The sequence below is a fragment of the Brachionichthys hirsutus genome, unplaced genomic scaffold, assembly GCF_040956055.1.
Source record: "Brachionichthys hirsutus isolate HB-005 unplaced genomic scaffold, CSIRO-AGI_Bhir_v1 contig_797, whole genome shotgun sequence".
Lineage (NCBI taxonomy): Eukaryota > Metazoa > Chordata > Actinopteri > Lophiiformes > Brachionichthyidae > Brachionichthys > Brachionichthys hirsutus.
In genome coordinates, this window is record NW_027180329.1 from 1,259 (window position 1) to 26,371 (window position 25,113).

At 44.9% G+C, this 25,113-nt stretch overlaps 1 protein-coding gene across 1 annotated transcript in view; it reads right to left on the reverse strand.

Annotated features, from left to right (window-relative positions):
• Window positions 1–258: 258 nt before the first annotated feature.
• Window positions 259–25,113, reverse strand: part of LOC137912918 (adhesion G protein-coupled receptor B3-like) — a gene marked incomplete at its 3' end in the record, with an annotated part of 94,939 nt that continues 70,084 nt past the window's right edge. Inside the window, exons 16-26 of the mRNA XM_068757046.1 lie at window positions 21,267–21,393; window positions 15,027–15,130; window positions 14,814–14,916; window positions 7,829–7,979; window positions 5,515–5,584; window positions 4,789–4,855; window positions 3,210–3,295; window positions 2,768–2,866; window positions 2,282–2,453; window positions 1,119–1,214; window positions 259–298 (exon numbers count right to left, since the gene is read on the reverse strand). Of these exons, the coding sequence (XP_068613147.1) occupies window positions 259–298; window positions 1,119–1,214; window positions 2,282–2,453; window positions 2,768–2,866; window positions 3,210–3,295; window positions 4,789–4,855; window positions 5,515–5,584; window positions 7,829–7,979; window positions 14,814–14,916; window positions 15,027–15,130; window positions 21,267–21,393 (1,115 nt within the window). The remainder of the gene's footprint in view (window positions 299–1,118; window positions 1,215–2,281; window positions 2,454–2,767; window positions 2,867–3,209; window positions 3,296–4,788; window positions 4,856–5,514; window positions 5,585–7,828; window positions 7,980–14,813; window positions 14,917–15,026; window positions 15,131–21,266; window positions 21,394–25,113) is intronic.

Genomic DNA, 25,113 nt, shown 5'->3' on the forward strand with positions numbered 1-25,113 from the left:
CTCTACAATGAGCACATCAAGCAATGCAACTGAATTAGTTTCATGGCAGAAGATGCTGCTTTTAGTCACATTGAATCAAATCCGGAAAATAAAGTTGTTGGAAACTGGATGAAGTAAATATGCAGCAGCTTTCATATAAAGTGCTGCTCTGTTCTCAGTTTAAAGTCAGTGTTTGATAACCTTTCATTGTCATTGGCTTAGTTTGTTTTTGCTTTTTATTGGAGATGCTAATGTAAAAGATCCCATCTAGGTTTTTACCTGATCGACAGGCGATGTCCACGTCTTTCTCGAAGTCCGTCTGTAGACAGAAAACAGTCAAATGGTCAGGATTGTTAAGATGTAAATCCTTGAATAGATCTACTACATATTGCTTTTATGCAAAACCCATGCTCCTCTTTAAAAAACATCGAGACTGAGATAAATGATATATATATATATTTCATCCTAAGCCTTTAGAAAAACACAAACCAGCCATTTTCCCTTTTGCCTCATCCTAACAATATATCACTAAAATCACTATGGGGAGAAAAAAATGCAACTACAGCAGCTGAGATGTATTTTGTGCTTGCTGCTAATGACTGTATTGAACCAGGGGGCATGACACCATTCTGCTATTGCAAAAACAATTTCACGGCGAGGAGTATTAGAATACTAATGGCAGATCATTGTTAAGATGTGCCAGTGGTGGGGTGTTACTAGATGAAAAGAGGGTGTCCCATTCGAAAGGTCAGGTAGGGGAACGGCCCTCTGATACCGCATGAGAGGAAATGAGAGAGATGCATGGAAAATGGGGACAGTGAGTTTAATCAAACATAAATAAAGAATTGCGTTTAGAAAACCAGAGGCCAGTAATACCATCTATCAAAGGGCCAACTCTCCAACATGTGTGTAATTGCTTTGTAAAATTGATGTATGGGAAATTATAAACCCATTAAAAACAATGCCTTAGATTTCAGAGGCCAATTTAAACTAATGATGAGCAGAATAAAACAGCACAAAGAGCTCAAGTTAAATCAAGGTCAGAGGAGAAAAAGTCAGTTTGAATGCGTTTATAAATAACCAGGGACAATGTCTGCTTAAATTATAGAGCATCCAATGGCTGCAAATAACATGCCTACCATTATCTGAGCATGCCCATTAGGGAAGGTTCCTGTTGCATCACCACTGATTGGGTCTTGGCAGTTTCTGAGTCTGCATCTGAAGGCATCCTGGACCTTAAAACAGAAGGTGTCAGTTTGTCATTGTGTCCATTACACTGCATGTCACAAACTACGTTTGAAACTTCATTACTGCATTATTACACTGTTGCCCATAAAGTTGTAATAATTCTTTTTTCAGACACATTCTTCTTTTTAATTCCTATTTATACACCAGTAAACACCTTTCAGCAGGTGCAATTATTACACGCTCAGTCCCAGTGAAATGCATTCCTGCTTAACATCTGTTTGGCTATAAGAGGTAAGACATTCACTGCTTTGTCTTTGTCCTGCCTGTATGCAGTAAGTTCATGTCTTCAGAATTGGCTCTATAATTTCAAAGACGTTCGCCAGGCTATTGCCTTGCCCGATGCAACTGGCATTACATCAAAGAGTTTCTATATTCCAACAGAACAGACACAAACAAGCTAACAGTTTGGATTACCTTGGAAATGCGGTCTGAAAAAAAAGTGTCAAACATCATCAAAAGATTAGTCATTTGAAGGCAAGAAAATCTCCAGAAAGACCACAATTTTTTACCAGACAAGATGATTGGCAATTGATTAATCTGATTAATCCATAGAAATTGGGAGATAACAGCAAACTGTTGTTTGTGGAGAAGTTACCATTGAATCAATGATTCCTGCCAAACTGTAAACTGAACTGTAAATCCTACAGCAAGCTCAGGATCTGACCAAGGAGTGGGGCTGCTTCTTTCTCAATATTAGTTACTGAGTGATATTTTAATAAATAATATTGAACATTCTTATGCGTGAAATCCCCTTGAAATGTTTCCTGTTAAATTGACCAAGGTCAGAAAAATTAAAACAAAGCCTTTAATCCTTTCGTTCAAATAGCCTCAATTTGGCTTAAGCCTGAATGCACAGTCTTCAATGGTCAATTGCAGTTACATTTTCACTGTGATACATCTGGAAGAGTTTGATCGATAACATTTAGCTGTCAAGAATAAATTATATTATCACAATCATTTCATGAGAAGAGGTAAAGATATTTTATTCCAACTTTATGGGCAACGGCGTGTTGAGTATTAAGGGATTTATTTCCGAGTCAACAAACTTCTTTACCTCTCTCCTTAAGATGCAGTGGACCATCACGATGACAAAACCCTGCAGTGAGTCAAAGATGGCAAAGAGGATCTGAAAAAGGATGGAGCGCTTGTCTGTCATGGCGAGCACCGCCGACATCCAGGTCAGAGCCAGCAGTGGCAGGACAACGCAGGAACTCCACAGCGAAGCCCTGGAAGGAGGGATGAAGGAGGGTGCAGAGGAAATAAAAGCCAGCTAACCTGGTGAAGGTGATATGATAAGGTTCTGAGTGAAAAGTAGCATTTCCATATGGGTCTCTCTTTTTTTTTTACTCCACTGACAGCAGAGCCTCAAAGAAGCCTGTAACATGACATGCTTACAATAAAAGGTCCCTATGCTGACCTGATGCATAAGGGGTGCGAGTGTGGACTGTAGTGTGGGCTACATTGTGGAGCTGAACACGCTGTGCATGCAGAAACTCCCCGTTGCATCGTCTCATTGATTCAGACACTGACAAGCACTTACATTGCATTGCTAGCTGTAGTTGCTGATAAAGCAGTTGTTGATACAACGCCACATTTGGCACACTTGAGAGTTAATCCTGTATGCGGCTCACTCATTTGTCTGTGGGACACAGAGACAACAGCATGACAAACAACACAAACAGCCACTCCTCCGACTTGAAATCCTCCCCTGTCACATTAGCTACAGCAGACACAGCTAGTGGGTGGGCGATTTAACTGATTTCCACAGTGGACTGATTCTGCCAAAGAAGTGCAGAGCCATGACGGTCCCGAGAGAGTTATGACCCCCTTTATGTTTGTGCTTTTCATTTCCCCTTTTAACAGCAATAAAAAAGGAGGTCTGAATCTTCACATGTACAAAATAAATATATCAGATTACATTTGTAATTTTGCATGAAGGTAAAGAAGAAATTGGAGGTACTAACAAGGACGTGCTGTCATACCCTGCGCGGTGCTTCAGCTTCTTTTCCAGTATGCCATCTCTGGACACTAGTTTATTAAACACCAAGATACCGATCACCATGTTCACCTGTGAAGAGGAAGGGGAAAGGAATATTAGCCTCTGAGATTATGTCCAAACAAATGTGGAATCGTATCTTTAATTTCCCATCTTGACATTCAACAGCGCAAAGGCAGCTGGGATTTAATGTTGTTACCCTGGGGGGAGGCAGAGGGATTTCTTTTCTCTTCTTGATTTTCCCATGTGCTGAGCTTTGACCTCTAGCATATATTGTCTGCACATCTGTGACATTCCAGCCAATGGATGAGGCATGCCCTGGATGCTCAGTCCAGCATGGCAGCCTTAAGAAAAGCTCTGCCTGACAAGAAAAACATCTCGAAGGCACCTTCCCCTATTCTTAGCCCAACAGAAAATAGAGGCAGATTTAGCTGGGAAACAGATGATTTCAAATATGCATTCTCTATTTGAAATGCCTCTAGCTGAGATAAAGAGTTCATTATGTATTTATAGAAATACATTTGGGGAAATTCTTATTCAATGAGCTTTGTTAGCAGGAGACGTTTCATTATGATGTCACAGTATCAAGGCGTGATAACCGCTGTCTGCTGTTCCATCTCGCTGCAGAGGCTTGTTCTTGCCATTTTTCCAAAGAATAGTTTCCATTCCTCTGAGGTTCATCACGAAAGAGAACCACAGCGGGACGAGATGGCAAGTCAGACCCCGACGTTTAGTCACATTTTAAGAGGAATATCTCAATCTACTTTATTGCAAATCCCACCACAGATCAGCGGTTTTACAGTGGGGGACATTCGCCGTCAGCTGAGACACACTTAGGGATTTGCATACTCAAATTTATTTTGTGCATTTTCATTTTAAAACCAAGAGAATGCAAATAAAATTCCCCAGTATATGAGATATAAAAATATTTTCTGGTCTCAAGCTGGTAGGTGCACCCTTCCATTAAATACAAGAGAACCACCTGAGTTCATTACTTTGACTTTGAAATCTGACTGTTCCTTCTTGTCAGGTGTTTAAATTTTAGCATCCTATCGCGTTTTAGTATAGTGCAGTTGTACTAAACCGATGCTATATCATCTCTAAAGCATCATTATATTTGTTTGCTCCTTTTAATTTTATTTGACCATCTTTATGTTCAAGAGTAGACTAAAGAATGTCCCTGCTTCTGTGCTCTCTGTCTCTCTATCACTATCTCTCCCTCTTTGTTTTTGACTCTCATCCTACCTGTCCTTGTCTCTTGCTCCCCCTGATCTGTCATTGTCTCTCTGTCTTTCTACCTCTCTCTCATTCTCAACCCAACCGGTCAAGACAGAATGCTGCCCGCTATGAGCCTTAGGTTCTGTTAATTATTGTGAAGCTGCAAAATTTGGGGACTTAACTGCATTTTGATATTAGCTAAAGTAAATTTAACAACTATAGATTATAGAAATGTCAACACCTGCACATTTCTTAAATGCCTCAAGTATTTTTTTCACTTTAAATTTTTAAATGTCCTTTTACCTCCTATCCTCAGCAGTTAAAAAAAAACTGATGTCTGAACATACCAGAACAACAGCAGCTGCAGGTCCGACAAAGGCATACAGGAGACCACCCTCTAAAGACAGCCAACAGCTGCAGGGGGGAAGCAGGAGAAAACAGGTAACTGTTAAAACAAAGACATTAACTTCCAAGTTAATGGTGCACACCAGCAAACAATTGTATTTTCCTCAACTGTCAGGGGAGGAGTGCCATATGCTGTAACTCTATTTCCAAAGTTTTACAGGGTAATAAAATGCTAAAGAGATTTTAAGCAGTGTTTATGCATTTGGTTTCCAGCAGGGATTCAACTCACACAAAATTGGCGTCTAGCCGTGTTATTTTGAAATTTGATTGGTTTCAGGGAACTTTGGTTATGGCACGATTTAGGATTGGTATAAGCCACTGAAGAAGCACTTAATCATTGCTCTTAAATATCATCAATATCCTATTGTGTGCACAGAATAATGGATTGGCTCCAGTATAAGTGTCATCCTTACAAATGTTCTGCATTTCTATTCTTTCTTTCACTGTAAAACAATGAAAATGTTTATTTTAGATGTGACTGTGTCACGCCGGATGGTCCAAAGGTTTGCGCAGCAGACTCCCACTCATATGAGCCATGTTTGTGTCCCGAACGTGACGTCTTTATATAATATGAAGAACTTAAAAAATATTTAAGTATTTTTTTGTGGTATTTTGTGAAATATACCACAAATACCACAAATGTATTCAACAAATAAAAATAAACTTACTATAAAGGTGTCCCATATCCCTTTGTTTTGGTGAATCCCATTGAAACTGCAACCACTAAAGCTGGCAATCCTAAAAAAACAGAAACAAATCAATAGTCATTTGATCTCCTCTATTTTAGACCTGACAGCGCAAGTTCTCCTCAGTGCAGAAAATATCAGCATCACAGTGCAGCCAGACTCCATGAAGCCACAATGTGAGTGTGAGATAATCACACAGTCCATTTACAGCGTTCTATGAAGCTGAAGAAGCAGCCTGTTCTGTCTTGATAAAATGACAACAGTGCATCAAATGCAGGAACCTATACATATAAAATGTCATTGTTGAAATTCACCCCGCCCTTTAAAACTTTTACATGAAGGGATTTATTTTTTGTTGCTGTATGGCTCTTCATCACAGATTGGTGCAATGAGTCGATCTTTACTGCTGTGTGCTCAGAATATTAATGATTTTGCTTTCAGGCCAACGCAAGCAGGTGCGATTGGAGGCAAATTCAAAATATCCTTCTTTGGACATGCCACCGCCCCCCGGCGCTCTGATTGGCTGGGCACGACGATGCCCTGTCAATCATTATTTCTTCTAACTGTCCAATGTTTCCACATGTAGGGTAGGTGAGGTAACTTGAATTTGCTCAAAATTATTCTCATATACTTTTTGTAATTCAGAGTGTCATTCATTGATTAGAATAAGTAGTCAGAGGCTGTTGATTCATCAAAACTGTTCATGAATGAATGAGTGCTAACATCCATCCATCCATCCTTCTTCTTGTAGCTGAGATCTCTCATCTATAGCCCCTTTTCCGCTTTGCGAGTCACAGGAGTTGCTGGAGCCTATCCCAGCTTGCTATGGGCGAGAGGCGGGGTACCCGAATGCGTCGCCGGCGCATCCCAGGGAGTGTGTGACACGAGCCATTTTAAACAGCTATTCATCTATTCCACTCTATTCATCATCTTGAGCACTTTGCTCCTCAAAAACTAGCAGTTGTCTCCGACTCCTTTCTGCAGCAATAGAGCACAGAGACTCTTTTAGCTATTGGTGGTGGGATGACCTACCTACAATGGTCCTGTTCATATCAGCTATACCTTCATTCAGAAACCTGTTTATTTGGTTCATTTATGCAAATCATAAATTAGGATTGCAAGAAATACTAGTGATAGATGTAATAATTGGCTCTTTTACTTAAAAAATAGTTTTTCCTGTTATTATAATGGAAACTATATGATTATAATCTCTTTTGTCATTAGAACCCACAGTAGTATATTACTTTAAACACAAATAAGTGATGATATCATCAAACAGTAGGCTAACTATAGTTCAGTGACTGGATTGCTAGCAATAGCTACATTCACATTAGTATCATTCACCAGAACAGCTGGTGCATCTAAAAAAAACTTTATGAGAAATGTCATGGAAAGCCAGTCAGGACCGGTGTAGGACATAATCATCACGTCGCCATGATGCGATCTGCTTGTGCTTCCTGGAGGCACATGACAAACACCTTGTAGTCATGCAGGGCATGTCTGCAGTGTTGAAGAAGTAAATTGTACACAAGCATGTCAGGATCCATGACGCAGGAGACGCTGCACTCCAAACAGGACGAATGAATATATATAATTTTATTGTAAAACAGCGCTTGTCATTTTTTCCCCTTTGCAGCAGCAAGCAGCACTGCTGCAATGACTAAGAGTGCCTTGTTTGTTGCTAGGTAACACGAAGAATGAGTGTGGGCTCTTTCATAATCAAATTGATTTTGTTTAAAGCAGAGATCTAGTAGTCTGTGAGAAGGAACCTTTTAGAAGCAGATTCAGATAAACATTGATTGATTGATTGATTGATTGAAGTTTGGTTATTTCGAGCATTCACAAACAAAATAATACATGCGAGTAAAGAAATTCCAAATCATACATTCACACTCGAAAAGGAGTGGGAAGAAGAAAAAACTTAGTTAATCCCAACCCCATTCTCATCATCAATAACTTAACATTAACATTTTAAACACTCACTCCTGTCCTTCGAATTCAAAATAAATGTTTTTTTTTCTTTGCAGTCTAAATCATCTTTATCAGACATGAGGTCAGCTCTCCAGCCTGCTACTGGAGAGCTGCCCCCCCCTCCCACCCCACCCCAGGCTAGCCCATTTAGCGAGCCCCTCAGGGTTTGACTTTAGCACAAAAGCACTGTAACAAAGAGCCTGGCAGCACGACGATCTTGCTGCCTCACAGAGCATGAGATCAGTGAAAAGAGGGAGAGGGGCAACAAATAAATAGATGCACTGTTAAAGTACCACCTTGCATGGAGACCATGGTTCTAACTCACCCCAGCCCAGACATAGAAAGCGCTTGCGGATGAGCCTGGTCCGGACCTTTCCCGTCACGGCCATGTAGGATTGCCATGCCTCTGTGAGGACCCAGCAGAACGATGCCAGGAAGAAGAAGTGCAGAAAGGCTGTTGTCATGACACAGACCCCCTGTAGATGGAAGTGCAAACGGTCAGAGAGAGACATATATACGTGGAGGGGTGTCAGTCGCTCAACCACAATTAACTGTACAGCAAGATTGCTTATTATTATTTACTTATGTCCTTGAATTATTCTTGAAGCACAGACAATATTCGTGTGTCCAGACCATCCACTGATGCGCAGCAAATGAAAAAGAGCGTCTTTTACAACTGCAGTAACAGAGGGAGTCACTGTAGTAATGATCACAGACGCTGACGCAGAAAGCCACGGCAAAGCGTTCGCCTCTGCTATCCCACATTAGTATGCTGGGGGAATCCACCTGGAGGCATGTGTGTTGATGTCAGCTGTTCCACACAGACAGAAGGGGAATGATCCACAACACTGCCTAACCAATACAGGAAGCCCATGTCGGAGGTAGCAGATTGCATTCAGGCTCGGTAATCTACCGGCTCTTTTCGGCTTTGTTAGCGCCTCCATCTTTGTTTCACCCAGAGACACGTTTGCGAGACGATTAAGCGATAAATAGGTAGACTTAGGAATCCTGCCATTCTGTGAAGACATTAAACTGGTTTCCATTGTGAAGGTGTGGCAATCTGAGCAGTGCTTCATAAAGAGGGAGAAACTGAAGAGCACCATCTTGTCCCAGGGCGTCTCCACCATGCTGCGAGGGCTCCCGTACTCTTTATGCTCCCCCCACTGAGATAACTATGCTAAATCCATCTGTCACCTGTGGTGTTCATGAGTGTTGCACAAGACAGTAATCCTGCATGAGCCGTGGGGAATTCTGTTTATTACACTACATTATTACACTAAGGAGGGCAGATCATGATGTCAATGTAGATTCTGGTATAAAATATTTATATTTATGTTTCACGAGAACTATTAGAATTTGTGTAGGGTACATCCTGGCGCAGTACTCATGTTAAACCACAAAATGCCTAATGTCTAAGTTACTTAAATGTGAGGTGCGTCACTATATTTGTCAGGGATTTTGATTTTTTCATTCCTCAGAGAATGATCTATAAAGAGAAAGAAAGAGTTGTCCCTCTTGCTAAAATTGATCAAATACACTAATACAGTACATGATATAGTTTCCGGTGCAAATCGGTAACATGATTGTGCAACACAGAATTGGAAGCAAAGTTATGCAGTTATTTCAATATATCATTTATCAGCTCTTTGCTCATAACTAGATTTAAGTAGGTCAGTTCCATAGATAATGTGTTTTATATAAAAAACACAAGAATGTATTTTTACTCAACAGCCTCAAGATGACTCAGCTGCTTAATGACAAGAGCCTCTAGTACATTGTAGGGACCTTTTAGCTGCTCATTCTTAATGGGCAAAGGCCTCCAATTCTGCCGAGGTGCTCGGTTTAGGCACCGCAAACATGCACCTTCTTCAAATCCCAGCAGAGAGATTGTCTGGGAGCTTCAAGTCAGGGATGGTGGCGGCGACTCTGTAATGAACTAGAGCTTCTTAGGCCAAGCTGTGGTGAACTTTGAAGCAACGTTTCTGATTTGCAAATGTAAACTCTAACACAGGATGTTATTCAGGACATCGAATCAGTTGACATTGCAAATAGTCTTTTGTGTGGGGGGAAAAAATTTTGTGTTCTACTGAGCTATTCAACCTTCTTCCCGCTGCTGTTTTTTTTATTTAACAAAATAAAATTTACATTCTGCTCAGTCAGTTAACATATTTGTAGTTTTCTGATACTTTTTGATACAAATACAACAACTTCCTCCTGAAATGTAAATGTTTCTTCCTAAATCTAAATTGTGCTCATAGCGAGAGTCAGCTTGTTTTATGTTAGATCAATAAAGTAAAAAATATCAGTAGTACTTCACTGTATAAATTAGGCTAATTGGTTTATTTACATCTCATAAGAGAAGCCTTCAATATACAAATATCCTGCAGGAAAAGGTAAAAAAAATGCCCTCATATTTAGTGATGATAAGTATCGGTACTAGAATTGCCCATAGCTGCTTTCATAAAAAACTGGTTGGAGTTACACATGAGGCCGGTTCAAGAGTTGCTGTTGCTAAAGAGTTAATGAAAGGTGCTGAAAATAGAGCCTCGTTTGTTGGAAACAGGTCGCACACGACTGCTCTGTTTCTCAGTTCACCTGGGTTCGTGTAACCATCTGGCCTCATTAGTCTTTGCATATAAAACTGTTCATTTAAACAGAGACAAAGAGACAATATGTGGAAACCACAGCAGCCCCGGTCACACAAAACAAAAAAAAAACACACACGGCTGAAGCCTAGAGTTCACACTGCCCTTTAGAAAGGCAAATGGCGAGAGAGCGCACTGTGTCAGTATCCATGGAAACAGAGGAAGGAACCCCATTGAAGTACAGTATTACAGAGCTGATCAACATGAAGGTAAGAGTAGTGACTGATGGGAAATATTTCAAGTTGGTTCAATGCTGGCACATTAATATCAGGATAATTTGCTGTGGTCTGCCTAAACTCTGGGAGGCTCGATGCTCGCTCAGGTGTGAAGAACTGAAAGCGTGGTTGCGAGTATTTTTGCTATTTGTTTTACGTTGCAATGACTCAAATGGAATAAGGGGAGCTGCATATATTGTTGAAATGACACATAAAAAGGATTTTATGACATGTAGAAATTCCTATTCGTAATTGGATTAAATTAATGTTGACTTGATGATTAAACTTTTATTTTCTTCTCTGAGCTCTGGGCTTTGTATTTACTAAACTTTATATGCATTATTTATACTTTCAGTCCAGTTAACAGGATAACTTTTCCCAAATATAAAGCACGTCAAGGAGATCTGAGAATTAGGTTGCATATATCTTCTTGTTATTCCTTTTCTTAAAACTCATCAAAAGACTTTGACCAATTCTATTATTCTGACCAAGTACTACCGTAACATATGGCAAGGCCGAATTTACTGATATCATGGGAACTAAATGTAAAATTTAATTTAAGAAGATTTTACAAGCGCTTCATTTTTGATCTGCATGATTGGTTTTGGATAAGATGCCAGCTTTGATGAGCCATCTGTGCTGATGCGCGACACGCAGTGTTTTAATACAGGTCGATAATCATCAATCTCGCGACGCGTCAGGAGGTTTACACGCTAAACCTACAGGCAGTTTGTCTGAAGAAGTGCTTCAGCTCACACGATTAACCGGCTGTGACACTCGTTTCATGAAAAGCAAACCAGCTTCTGTTGATGATTTAATTGTCTCTCGATAGTGTCAGGAAGGGTAAACAAAAAAAAAAGCCTTTAGACTTCTATCCACTCAGTATTTAATACATTGTCGCCCATTAGAGGAAACTGTCATAGGTTCTTCCCCGGTGAGACCAGCAATGTCTGCGTCATCTTCTCTTTTTCTGTACGCCTAAAAACCAACGAGGGCAGAAGACAAAAGAAAAGCACAAAGGTGACTAACTGACCTCCTGCTACAAGAGGACACCTCCACACCAAAGAAATGATCTCTATCAGACAATGAACGAGTCTGAACCCACAAACAGTGGCGCCAATTATATGCTCTTCTTGCGAGAGATGCCGGGAAAAACAAGTAAGGCAGTGTCAGGCAGCACGGCAATTAAACCCATACAGGGGCTCTGTTTTCTCCTCTTGCTCGCCCACCCCTCAAACACTGACTTCTCCAGTATGCTTGATCCAAACGAGTGAATTATTTCTCATATATTTCTTTACAACGGAGACGTAGTCAAGAGAAGTAAGGGGCGACAGCTGTAAAATGTGAACTTTCATTCTCAGCTTTAGAATTTAAACCAGCGCTAACTTGGTTTCCGTGCAGGACGATGGACGCCAGAAGGGACGGTTTGCTTTTACGTCGTCTAATCAAAGCTTACAAACTGTGTTCATTGAGTGTGTGCAAATACGCAGAATTCTGGTTTAGCTATTGAAAATATTTTAGTAGAATTTCAATGTCTTATTTTACATGGTTAATGTTTGTTTCTTGCTCATGAGGACAAGATTTAAAAAAGGGAACCACAACTTTATCATTCTTATGCAATTAATGAGAAGCAACATTTGATGCTACCATGTTTTAAGCATCTATAATGGATGAAATGAATCACTAGCATTGCATCGATTGTGTTTTTGGTGACAAGCTATACACAAAAACAGTTACATAATTATACAACTAAAGGCAGTAGAGCAGCATTAGCACCTATCTGGAGCTGTGCACATCACCTGATGTTTTACCTTTATTTTTATCTTTACCAACTCCTGAAACAAAAGCAAAATGCTCGCTTATTGTCTCCAGTTATCGTATGGCTGTGTTTGTCTGTGATTTGGTAATAGACCCACAAAGGGAAAGCTTCACAAAGCCAATGAGTTGAAAAAAGATAAAACCTTTTATTTAAAGTGTGTTTGTAATACCAACGCATTTTATGGTATTTCACCGATGCACTAAAAGACTGATGAAGTCACAGCAGCAACAGACCACGACATGTACACTGATAATATCACAGCGAGTAGAACTTCAGCTGTGTCCGTCTTCCATGGAATTGTCTAGTGTTAATATTCATTCATTCATTTTCTTAACCGCTTGATCCAATCCGTGTTGCGGGATCTACTGGAGCCTATCCCAGCGGTCTACAGGCAAGAGGCGGGGTACACCCTGGACAAGCCACCAGTTCATCGCAGGGCCACACATAGACATACACGCACATGCACACACACACACACACACACACACACTTACGGACAACTTAGTGCAAGCAATTCACTTAAACTGCATGTTTTTGGAGATGGACAGAAACCAGAGAACCCGGAGAGAACTCACACAGACATTCAAACTCCTCACAGAAAGGCCACAAGTCGGATTCGACATTCTTGCTGTGAGGCAACAGCGCTTACCACTGCGCCAGCATGCTACCCCCCGTGTTAACATATTTTAATATATTGTTTTGAGATTCTTCAAAGCTCGCCATCAGAACGATGGCGAGCTTTGTTGTACTCAGAATCTCTCAGTGGGGGTTCAGCGGGCTTTAGAACGCCTTGCTATGTCAAACATACCTCACTGTATAAGGTTTGTTAAATCCAGCAGAGAAATGCGGAAATGACATCTTCAGCTCTTTGCAAATCAGAGACAGATCTTATTAGGGGCACGCCAGAGGAGCATTCTGTTGAGTGGTGGTCCTCATAATCAAGACTGGAGATAAATGGAGCGCTGATTACATCTGACAAGCTTTCAATCAGCGTTCAATGCTCTCCCATGAGCAGGATATAGAATGAGAACATATTCATTTATTAAGGATAATAATAGAAGAGAATATGGGGGATTAAGAAATTTTCAAATGTTTGAGTTGGTGCATTTTGTCCATGTTTAATCTGTAGTGTCACTGAATCAATGCATCTTTAGTTTATGCTTTTTCTTTTTGTTCATTTATTCATTATTAATGATCCAATTTTCATGAGCTCAGAAAAAATTAATGGAGGAACGGCTTGATTAATGAGCGGCGCCTGATCCAATGTGAGCCCCTAAATGCTTGCAGGGCCATCTGCTCTAAGAGCAAATCATACATGTAAGCACAGTGAAAGCAGCCGTGATGCACAGCAGCAGCAGCAGTGGCAGCATTGGCGTTTCTGATGCCTCCATAGACAGGAAGCGTCATTCTAAAGGATTGTTAGCTCTCTTATATATTCAGTTGAGTACCATTAAAACACATCCACTGTATTATAACACAGTGGGTCATAATAGAGTGAGAAAAAAATACAATATGTTCCTTTTAAAAAAGGCAAAGGTCCAGTGAGAATGACGTGGCTTGATAAAATGGACAATGTGGCATTCTGTTGAGCTGCCAAATTATTGAGCAGGCCGTCCGAGTGGGCAGCTTGTAAATCCCAAATACAGTTTGCCAACCAATCTCATACATTAGCCACTTGTTTACTGGACTGTTATGAAACCAAGGAAGTGATACATATTTATTTAATGCACTTAACCCTTTGAATTCTAATGACTTGATTTGGACTACAGCGCTCCCTGTCATCTGAACATAAACTTTCAGTCATTTCAGTAAAAGTTGCGTTGCTGAGTAATCTAAGTAAAAGTCTGTCTCCCATCCTCCCTTTACTTCATTGTCTCCATTATTGCACCCTTTCAAGGGCAATATCACAATACTCTCATCGGACTTTTGTTGTGCTGTCCACCAGGGCTCCCAATGTGCTTCATGGCAACATTTTTATAAAATCTTCCATTGAAAAACGTCCATTATTGTGAATTGTTAACAGTTCACATTTGAACCACTATTCAAACTGCTATTTTGTGCACACTATTTATTTGCAATTTAAGATCTATCTATATATGCAAACGGATTGTAGATTTTCCCAAGACATGGCAACACCTGAGTAAAGACCGCCTGTATACGTAGACAAACGTGACAGAAGTCTACGTCTTAGAGGGAAATTAAAAACTCTTTATTTTCCTTTTTGGATGAAATCTAAGAAGTTTTGCTGTGCAAGACACAAACGAATGAGAGCATCTTGCTTGACAAAAGTTATAAAGTAACCGTTACATCATTGTTTTTGTACTCTCAATGACAAAACCAACATCTGGCACACAAAAGACAGCATTTTACTGATGAGAATTATAGTGATCAAAACTAAAATGAAACGTGTCAAGAGTGAATTGGACTCAAATAGATTTGGCAACAGATTCATTCAGGCCAAATTGAAGTACTGAGTTCTATTCAAACTAGACAAGGCCACAGTTAGGTGCTACTCGAATCATTCCTGCATTCTGCAACGTCATCCTGAGTTAAACCCTTTCACAGATGAATCAAACACAAATCCTCCAAACATTTTGAACTGCGCAGAACAGATTCTTAGAAGACACTTACCACGTTATGGGTCTGAGTTTGTCCAACAAGGATCAATATATTTGAGCAGATTATAGACAGGCAGAAGTTGAGCAGGATGATCGATCGTTCCGAGCGAATATATCTAGGAGAAAAAAAAGAATGACCAAAATCAGATATTTCTTAAAACTTAGAGTTGGATTACGACATTCATCAATCGAGCGTTTGCAGCCAATCCTCTTAAAGTACAATTACCTCCATAGCACGGCATAGATCACTGTCAACGTGATCAAGGCGAGGCAAGACAGACCACAGCCAACTATCAATGTCACAGATGGGACCCCCGAGTACGCCATGGTCTGTGGGGGGGAGACAGAGCAAGACCAGCCAGTCAGTGGGAGGTGGAACCTTTATTGTTGCCTTGTGATGGAACCAATCAAAACTACAAACACCAATCCGAATAGCACACAGTGGGTTCCTTAATACATTGTGAGGTTTGAATTGCATGCGTGGGCTTGAAAGATTTGTATACGCATGCCAGAACTTTCCACCTGTCTGTGCTGGAAAATATGCTTTCATGGCAGAGGCAGACATCTGTTGCTTCGCATGTGTTTATTCCCCTTTGAAATCCCTTCAGCTTGCCAATCATAAGGCTGAATTTGGAGAGTAATGTAAACTAATGTGGTGAAAGCATAAAACACTATAGTAGTGAGCGAATAATTACCAAAAGTGCACTTTTATGGCTAAAAGTGGTGTTGTGGCGCTGAAGGCCTGAGCTGAAGCTAACAGATGCCTGCAAGTTATCCATGTTTCTAAGCATGTTCTCAATGTTGATTATTCTCTCACTTCTGTTTCCTCGGTAGTAATCTGATTACAAACCCCCCCCCATATGTAGATTATCTGATGTCAGTAAAGAAAACCCAATAATGCTAATTTCAGATCTGAAATCTTTCTTCCTCATTGATCTTACTGATGAAAAAGAGACGCATCGGCATGTTCACGCCCCTAAACGCAGAGTTACCTACTGTAGCGTCCGTCGGACGCTGGAATAAGCACACAGTGGATCTCACAACGAGCTCTTTATTAAATGGTCACTGTCGGCCGTAACCACGCCACAACACAGAACGGGTAACTATCCCTCACTCCCGCAGCTCCCTCACACACACACCGCCCCTCCTCCCTCGGATGCCTTTGCGGACCCTCTCCAGCGTAGGAACAACGAACACTCCTAAAACATGAACCGTTACACTGCCCCCCCCTTACTGAATCCCTCGCCCCGAGGGATCACAAACAAAGTCTCTGAGATGGCCCGGGGGCTTTCTCCGCCTTCGGGGCCGAGTGGGCAGCGCTGCAGCCTCCTGCCACTGCACAGGGGGTGAGTCCGGGGGTGGTGGTGTCTTGTCTCTGGGAGGGGGTGTTGGGGGACGGGGACGGGGCCTGGGCCGCTGAAGTGGGCGCGCATCCCCTTTGTATGGGGCCAACCTGTCCCTGTGAAGCGCCACCCGTCTCCCTCTAGGGGGCAGCTGGACCCTGTACACAACCTCCCCCAATCTCTCCAAAACTTCACAGGGCCCCGACCAGTGACAGTCTAACTTTGGGCACCGTCCCTTTTTCCGTTTAGGGGTGTACACCCACACTAAGTCACCAGCGCTGAAGTCTTTCCCTCTGCACCTCAGGTCGTAATTCCTTTTTTGCCTCATCCCCGCTTTCCCGAGCTGGTCACGGGCAAAAGCGTGAGCTGACTCCATCCTATCTTGGAGCCTCCTGGCATATTCTGGCCCCGGTGGAACTGCTGGTGTGTCCGGGGGGTTTCCAAACACCATCTCCGCAGGGGCCCGCAGCTCCCGACCCAACATCAGCAGAGCAGGTGTGCATGAGGTGGAATCTTGCACAGCAGATCTGTAGGCCAGCAAAACAAGGGGGATGTGCATGTCCCAATCACGCTGATGTTCTGCGGTGAGTATGGCCAGTTGTTTCCCTAAGGTTCTGTTGAACCGTTCGACGAGCCCGTCACTCTGTGGGTGCAGCGGGGTGGTCCGGGTCTTCTCCATTCCCAGGCGCTCACACATGGCAGAGAAGACTGCTGACTCGAAGTTCCTCCCCTGGTCGCTGTGGATCGTCTCAGCTGCTCCGAATCTGGCGAACATGCCCTCCACCAGTGCATCAGCAACAGTCTCTGCCTCCTGGTTCGGTATGGCGTACGCCTCCGGCCACTTCGTAAAATAATCCATAGCAACCAGGACGTAACGGTTCCCCTTGTCTGTACGTGGAAATGGGCCCATTATATCCACTGCCACTCTCTCCATCGGGGCTCCCACTGCCAGCTGTTGAAGGTGGGCGCGGGATTGGTCGGGGGGGCCTTTATGTGCTGTGCAGAGGTCACAGCGGCGGCAAAAGTCCTCCACGTCCCGCCTGAGCTGGCCCCAGTAGAAACTCTGCCGCAGCCGGCCGAGGGTTTTTGAGATCCCAAAATGCCCGGCTCCAGCCGTGCCATGACAGGCCTTTAGCACGGCTTCCCTCAGGGCTCCAGGGACCACCACCTGCCACCTCTCCTCTCCAGTAGCTGGCGCCTTCCAGGCCCTCTGAAGCACCCCGTCCTTAAGCCGAAGGGCTGCAAATTTTTCATAGAGTCCCTTAGTGGCAGGGGAGCACCCGGCGACCTCATTCCACTGGGGCCTCCTTCCGGACTCCATCCACTGCAGCACTGGTTGGAGGTCAGCATCTTTTTCCTGTTGGACTCTCCACTCCACAGACCCAACAACCTGCGCTGCTCTGCAGGCTAGTCTGTCCTCGCTGGGCATGGGGTCGTGTTTCCCCTCGGCGCAGAGCTCCACCTCCCGGGCCTCCCTCTTCTCGCAGTACCGACAGCTCTCAGAAGCGCAGGGACGCCGGGACATAGCATCCGCATTTGCATGGCGAGCGCCAGCCCTGTATTCCACGTGGAAGGTGTAGGGCGCCAGCTCCTCCAGCCAGCGTGCAATCTGTCCCTCTGGCTCCTTGAAGGACATCAGCCACTGCAGGGCTGCGTGATCTGACCTGACAGTGAACGGCAGGCCGCAGAGGTAATACCTGAAGTGGCTTATTGCTCTCACGATCGCCAGGAGCTCTCTGCGCGTCACGCAGTAGCGCCTCTCAGCTTTGTTAAACGTTCTGCTGAAGTACGCCACCACTTTCTCTCCCTCTGGCCCCACTTGGCTCAGAACTGCTCCCATACCCACGTCGCTTGCATCTGTGTCCAGCAGGAACGGTAGGCTCGGGTCGGGGGGGGTAAGGATGGGCGACTCCGTCAGGGCCTCCTTCAGGTGGCTGAAAGCCTGCTCACAGTCTGGGGACCAAGCAAAGTCACTGTCCTTTCGCTGCAGGCGGAACAGAGGCGCGGCTATGCAAGAAAAGCCACGCACGAACCGTCTGTAGTAGGACGCCAGGCCAATGAAGCTCTTCAGTTCTCTCAGGGTGGTGGGGGTTGGCCAGTCCTTCACTGCTCGCACTTTTTCCTCCAGCGTGCTGATGCCCTCGCCCCCAATCTTGTGCCCCAGGAACTCCAGCTCCCTCCTCATAAAGCAGCATTTATCTGGGTGGAGCTTCAACCCAGCCGCTGCTATCCTCTGCAGCGTCTGCTGCAAAGATGCCAGAGCCGCCCCAAAAGTGCTCCCATGGACCAGGATGTCGTCCAGGTAAACCAGGCATTCCTGGCGGGGGACATCAGCCAGAGCTTTCTCCATCAATCTTTCAAACGTGGCTGGGGCATTACACAGGCCAAAGGGGAGGACCCGAAACTGCCACAGCCCCCTGCCAGTACAGAATGCGGTTTTCGGTCTTGCTTCTGGGCTGAGAGGCACCTGCCAGTAACCGCTGCGCAGATCTAGGGAGGAAAACCAGGAGGAGCCGGAAATTAAGTCCAGAGACTCATCAATACGGGGCAGCGGGTACGAGTCTTTTTTCGTCACGCTGTTCAACGGCCTGTAGTCCACACAGAATCTCATTTTTGAGCTCCTCTTTTTGTTGACCATCACAACCCCAGAGGCCCAGGGGCTGTCAGAAGGCTCAATGATGCCATTCTGCAGCATCTCGCTGATCGCGCTGTCAGCAGCAGCCTGACGTGCTAGGGGAAGGCGGCGAGGGCGTGTCTTAATGGGCCTGGCATCCCCGGTGTCGATGTCATGTTGCACCAGGTGAGTCAGGCCCACTTCCTCTTCCGTCAATGCAAAAATGTCCTGGAACTCTAACAACACCCGCCACAGCTCCGCTTGTTGCTTGGCATCCAAGCTGTGGCAGTTGTGCTTCCACACCTCCCTCACCATCCCCATCCTGTCTCCCTCACCTGCCGTGGGACACTGCACCTGAGGAGGCTGTGTGACTGCTGGGAGATGGGGAGCGAGGGGCTGCGGCACCTGAGAGGTTGGTAGTAGGGGCTGTGTCTTGCGTTGCTCCTTTACTGCTCTCATGCTTGGCTGTTGCAGCCCACGGGTCTGAGCGGGGCGCACCATTTCAATTGTGGGGCCCCTTGGGAAAGTCAACGTGTTCCCCCCCAGGTCTAACACACCTCGTGTGGCACGAAGAAAGTCCAGGCCCAATATGCAGGGATCCTGCACTGCTGCAACCCACACCTTAAAGTTCACTGACAGCCCCCCCAGCCGTATGGTGACCACTCCCCTCCCAATCATAGGAGCTAGCTCACCTGTCACGGTTCGCAGCTTCACCTCAGTGTGTTCTAAATGTGTCCCTGCTGGCACCACATCAGGTCTCACTAATGTTGCAGTGGAGCCGGTATCAATAAGGGCTGTGCATGGAGCTCCTGCCAGGGTGATGGGTACATGGCAAAAGTCCCCTGCATTGGTCCAGCCCACCACCCTTGCAGATTCGGTGCTGTCGTCTGCTTCTGGAGGGAGCGGAGCCCCGCTCCCCCTGCCGTTCCGTTGGGCTCCGTCCACTGGAACCGAGGCCGGGTGGGACACAGAGAAAGGAGCCTGCGTTGTCCCATCTACGCAGGTCCCGAGCCGTTTCCCTGGACGCCAGCTTGCTTCGGGCACCGTCTGCTGATGTGACCCTGCTGACCACACGTCCAGCACACCGGGGGGTTTCGGCGAGGGCTGTGGTTGTCGCGTGCTTGGTGCGGTGATGCGGCTCTGATTAGCTCAGTCAGTTCAGCAACCCAAGCCGGTTTCTCCTGACCCGGGTCACTATGCACCACAGCCCTTGTCACTGGCCCTTGGTAGCCCTCGGCAGCGCCCCCTACAGCCTCTCTCTCCGCCGCCAGCTCCAGGGCCTCTTGCAGACTACGAGGATGGGCAAGCTGTGTCTGCACGCGCAGCTCCCCCGGTGATAGGGCTCGTATAAACTGGTCTCTGGCCAGTTCATTCTGCACAGCAGCGGGCATGTGGGCATAAGCTTTCCTCGCCAGAGTCTCAATGTCATTAGCCAGCATACGGAGCGGCTCACCCGGCTGCCTCCGTCTGTTCATCAGCTCCGCACGCAGGACGCCTGGTTGGTTACACTGCCCAAACCGACGCTGGAGGGCTCCGACCAAAGCCCCATAGTCTTCTCTCTCCGCTGGGCTCAGCTGCAGCAAGCACGGCAGCGCGTCATCGGCGAGGCACATGGCTAGCTGGAGGGCCTTGGTGTCTTCTGACCAGTGTGCGGCCCGAGCCAGTAGTTCGAACTGGGCATGAAATGCCTCCCAGTCTGCCTTACCGGAGTACTTTGGGGTCTTGACTTGCGGCCGAACACACTGCGCGGCGCCATCCACGACCGTGGGCGGGCCCGCAAAGCCTTTCCTCGTGGCTGCGATTGAAGGGCTGAATCCGGCGTCCGCTGCTAGCTTCCTGGCTGTCTGCCTCGTGCGCTCCACAGCGCGTTCAAGCTCCATCTCATACACCCGCCTGCCGGCGTAGCCACCGTCCATTACCTCCTCTTTGATTTTCGGGCGAGCCCCTTTTCCGTCGCGTCCAGCCATTAGCGTAGCCGACGAGCAGAATTAGCCGTAGCTCACCTAGTTAGCTCCGCTCGGCTAACGGAGTTTAGCGCAGAGGGATCCGTGTTTTCACTTCTGACACCAATGTAGCGTCCGTCGGACGCTGGAATAAGCACACAGTGGATCTCACAACGAGCTCTTTATTAAATGGTCACTGTCGGCCGTAACCACGCCACAACACAGAACGGGTAACTATCCCTCACTCCCGCAGCTCCCTCACACACACACCGCCCCTCCTCCCTCGGATGCCTTTGCGGACCCTCTCCAGCGTAGGAACAACGAACACTCCTAAAACATGAACCGTTACACTACATTTACGTGCAAACTATAGGAATAACCTTAAAAATTCCCGTTACCGCTGATTAACTGTTAATGGGATCAGCACGACAAATATTACATCTCCATTCGCTCCAGTATAGACACGCAAATAGACACACGCACACACACATGCGCGCGCGAGCGGCTTTCTCCTTTTCATCGGCCTGTAAAACCAACACTGAATAACAAATCAATAGCCTACTTACTAGATCTCTTGGTTGCTGAGCCAAAATGGCGAAGGTAGATACGCGATCACATAAGCATTTCGTATGGGATGCATCTGTGAGCACCGTTTTACATCCTTTGCTGGACCAGGCGCCCCAAGAATCGTTCCTGAAAGAAGGAGGCAGAGGTTTAACAGCGGCGGTGGGAAGACTTCACGGGACTTATCGGCATCGTCATTTTTTTATTTCATTATTTCTTTGAATCGGGGCAGCTATATAGACTGTTACGTAAAAAAAAGAAAAGAAAAGGCGAACGGACACGTCGGCGCAGCTCTTGAGGAGCTGCGAGCAGCATTTCAGCTGCAAGCAGAGCGGCAGGGACGCGCAGGAGGCGGGAGGACGCGCGGAGCTGTCCAAGCCGACCGGTGCTGATTGATTCGCTGTGCGCGGATTAAAACCAAACTACTGATACCAAACCGTCATTATTCCCTCCCGATGCTGAGAGATAACAGCGTTTGCATTTACCTGAATCTCTTTAGGCGTGATTTTCCTATTCCTTTAGGCTGTATCCGTCTACTCCCCTCCCAAAGTCCGTTTTCTGCCGCTTTATTCGCCCTTTCGGCTGTTTTAATTAGCAGGGTTTGATTGCTTCCTAAGGGGGATTTTCACCCTGGAATCGGCAGACAGCATCAGATTGATACTCTCTTCCTCTCTGCTGGCGAGAGGGGGGGGGGGGGGGGGGGGGGGGGTGAGGTGGGGGGTGGGGGAGGCTGATACAGTGAAAAAAGAAACGCTCGCTGTCGCAGGATTTGTTTATTCGGCTGCATGTCAAATGCTATGATGGGAATAATTGATGTTTTTACGATTAATCCAGAAAATCATTTCAGACCAAAGCTGTTGCCCGTTGGCGCGGAGCGCTCTGGAACCCCCTGCTGCAAACTGAACACCACCCTGCGGAGGGAGCGCAAATGGTTGCAGCCAGCCCCCACTTCTCACCACTAGCAGGTGAAATGCAAAGAATGCTTCACTTCCAGTTTTTTTCTTTGTCCATACCTCATTTTCAGTCTCCCAGAAAAAGAAAATAAGAAGGTAAAACATCCTCGTATAGTTGAAATACATCGTGTATATACGCCATGGCTGCGTTATATCATCGCCTAAACCTAAGATTCATGTCACAAAACACTCCAACAAACACCTGTTGTCCTGCAAAACCCTTTCCAGTATTCACTGCACATGGGACGAGACTAATTCCACGCTAATTGTAGGGCTAGATTCAGCACACTGGTAACAGAAGCAGACTCGCTGCGTGAAGCAATCCTGCTCAGCCATTTGATCAATATGGCATCATAATTTATTATTGCTGTGTGGCAGCTTTTCCTTTTCTGAGCAGTGTGTGCTGTGTATTGCAACAACTGGGATGTGTGTTTTGTGCAGCTGAATGTTTCTGTTTTACTTCCACGTCTACACCTTCTTTAATACCCACGTTAAACTTAGAATATGCATTTATAAATTATCCAAACGCAGTAAACACTCACACACACTAAAAATACTCAGTCACAAAGGCATACTGTGCAGACCTGCTCACCCTTATTGATTACCATGGATAATGTGAAATATCTCCTGAAAAAAATGAATCAAGTGAAAGAACTTTTTTCTATAGAGAACTCGTGTTTGATACACTTGTGCTAAATCACAAATAAGAATGTGCAACCAAGGGTGTGCTGCACATGATGTTTTTTCAGTTACTTCTTTGACATTACAACATGTAAAATTGTTAAATTACTTTGGACCTCGGATTAAAAGATCCTGATGACGATGTATATTTGGTAAATTTCTGTTTATTTCTGAAGATATTGGACAGATTATAAAAATAAAATAAAGAAGGGATGCCAATAATGGTGAGCTCATATGTAAAGCTCATACTCTCTGCAGCCTGTGGAGGAACTTTCTGCAGCTGCAGCTGAGTCGTGCCATTTCAAGGATTTCTTTGGAGTTTTGTGATCCAGGAGAAAAAAAAAAGTGCGCCAATCAAGCCTCTCAACATTCAACTTACTATCATATCCGAGTAGTGCTGTTAGCCACAGCGAGAATGGCGCTGTGACATTCGTCACATACACACTTGTTGACCACTTTTCATTCGCTCTGTGATATATGAATTACTTTTTACAGAAACTTCGAGGACTGGAATAAGTAACAGAATTTCATCCTGACCATTGACTGCAGACCAAAATAAAAAAAGTCAGAAAAGTTTTAAACACATTCAGTGTTTAAACCCTCTCGCCTTACGGAAGCTGAGAGATAGAAAGCTGCATGAAACTCCAATTAAGTTTGTTTTCTTTCAGGAGTTTGACAGATTGAGTTCCTGCAGCTATTGAGATCTTAGTGCTAAACCCATAATTTATCCAGATGTCCAAGGAGTGCACTTACAAGTCAAACAATGACGCGGATGCAGCTGCATAGAGTAAATGATTGCTCCATTCTAGTGCACGTCAACCAGCTTTGCATATAAGACTGTTTTGCTCACCATTTACTGTTTCTTCAGGTAAACCAAATCCCTAAACCTCTTTAAATGCATTGCATGTCCACATTAGTGATGGGAACTATGATTCTTTTTACTGAATCGGGTTTGAATGAATCGCTCACTAAAGTGAATCGATTCATTTGAGTCATTTGAGTCACTGAGTCAGTTACCCAGAAGGTACATAGAAATATACTGTAAATACAAGTTTCACCTGCTACCAATTTATGCTGCTAAAATGGCTGATTGAAACAGGGAAATAATAAATGTCATTGAGGGAAAAGAGGTAAAGATCAGGAGTTCTGAAAGGGAAAAAAATATTTTTTTGTTCTCTGCATAAATTAAATATAAATACAAAAGCAAAAAATGTGTTCAAACAGTGCAGCATTAGACTAAAATAGTATACAATACACTTGTGCAAAAGCAATATATAAAAAAGTTGTACATCTTTATTTTTATTTATTATGTTTCCGCCAATATTCCAAAAATATATTTTTTTAATTTTAATTATATACTGTAATAAAAAGGCGGCATTAAATAGTTTCTGTTAAGTCCGGACACTAAAGTTTATCTTCAGAATAATCAGTGGACTAACTGAATGAATATCGATTTAGTTTCTTATTAATCCTTGTGAGACAAACAGAACGTGCGGGGCAGCAGCCCCTCGGCTCCGGTGAGGAAGGGCCCCCCCAGGCTCGAGGCGAGTGGCTGCTGCCGCTGAAAGGGGGTTAGCGAGTCCGGACTCAGTGACTCATACTTGAGTCCGGTTCAGTGACTCGTATGTGCTGCAGGGAGGGGGTTAGCGGTTCAGTGACTCGTTGTGCTGCGGGGAGGGGGTTAGCGGTTCATGACTCGTTGTGCTGCGGGGAGGGGGTTAGCGGTTCATGACTCGTTGTGCTGCGGGGAGGGGGTTAGCGGTTCATGACTCGTTGTGCTGCGGGGAGGGGGTTAGCGGTTCATGACTCGTTGTGCTGCGGGGAGGGGGTTAGCGACTCACTGAACCACTCTCTTGTGAGCGCAGCTGAGCTGACGTTAGCTTGTAGCGAGTGGGACGGTTTACCAGGGGAATTGGTAGTTCATTAAAAAAACATGAATCGATGCTTTTCTCACAATTACAGTGATTAACTCGACATGTTTCTACAAGGTATGTTAGAACAGCAGTAATATACTGATTGGTGTCTTCAGTTAGCTGTGCAGCTAACTAGCGGTAGCAGGGACGAGTCAGTGAACGACTCAGTGGGGAAGAAGAATCATGACTCATGATTCAGTAAAGTGAATCACGGGTTTTGAACGATTCGTTCAGGAATCGCACAACACTAGTCCACATCCGATTAGCCGGCCACTGGGCTAGGGACTCAAAGAGTCCTTTAG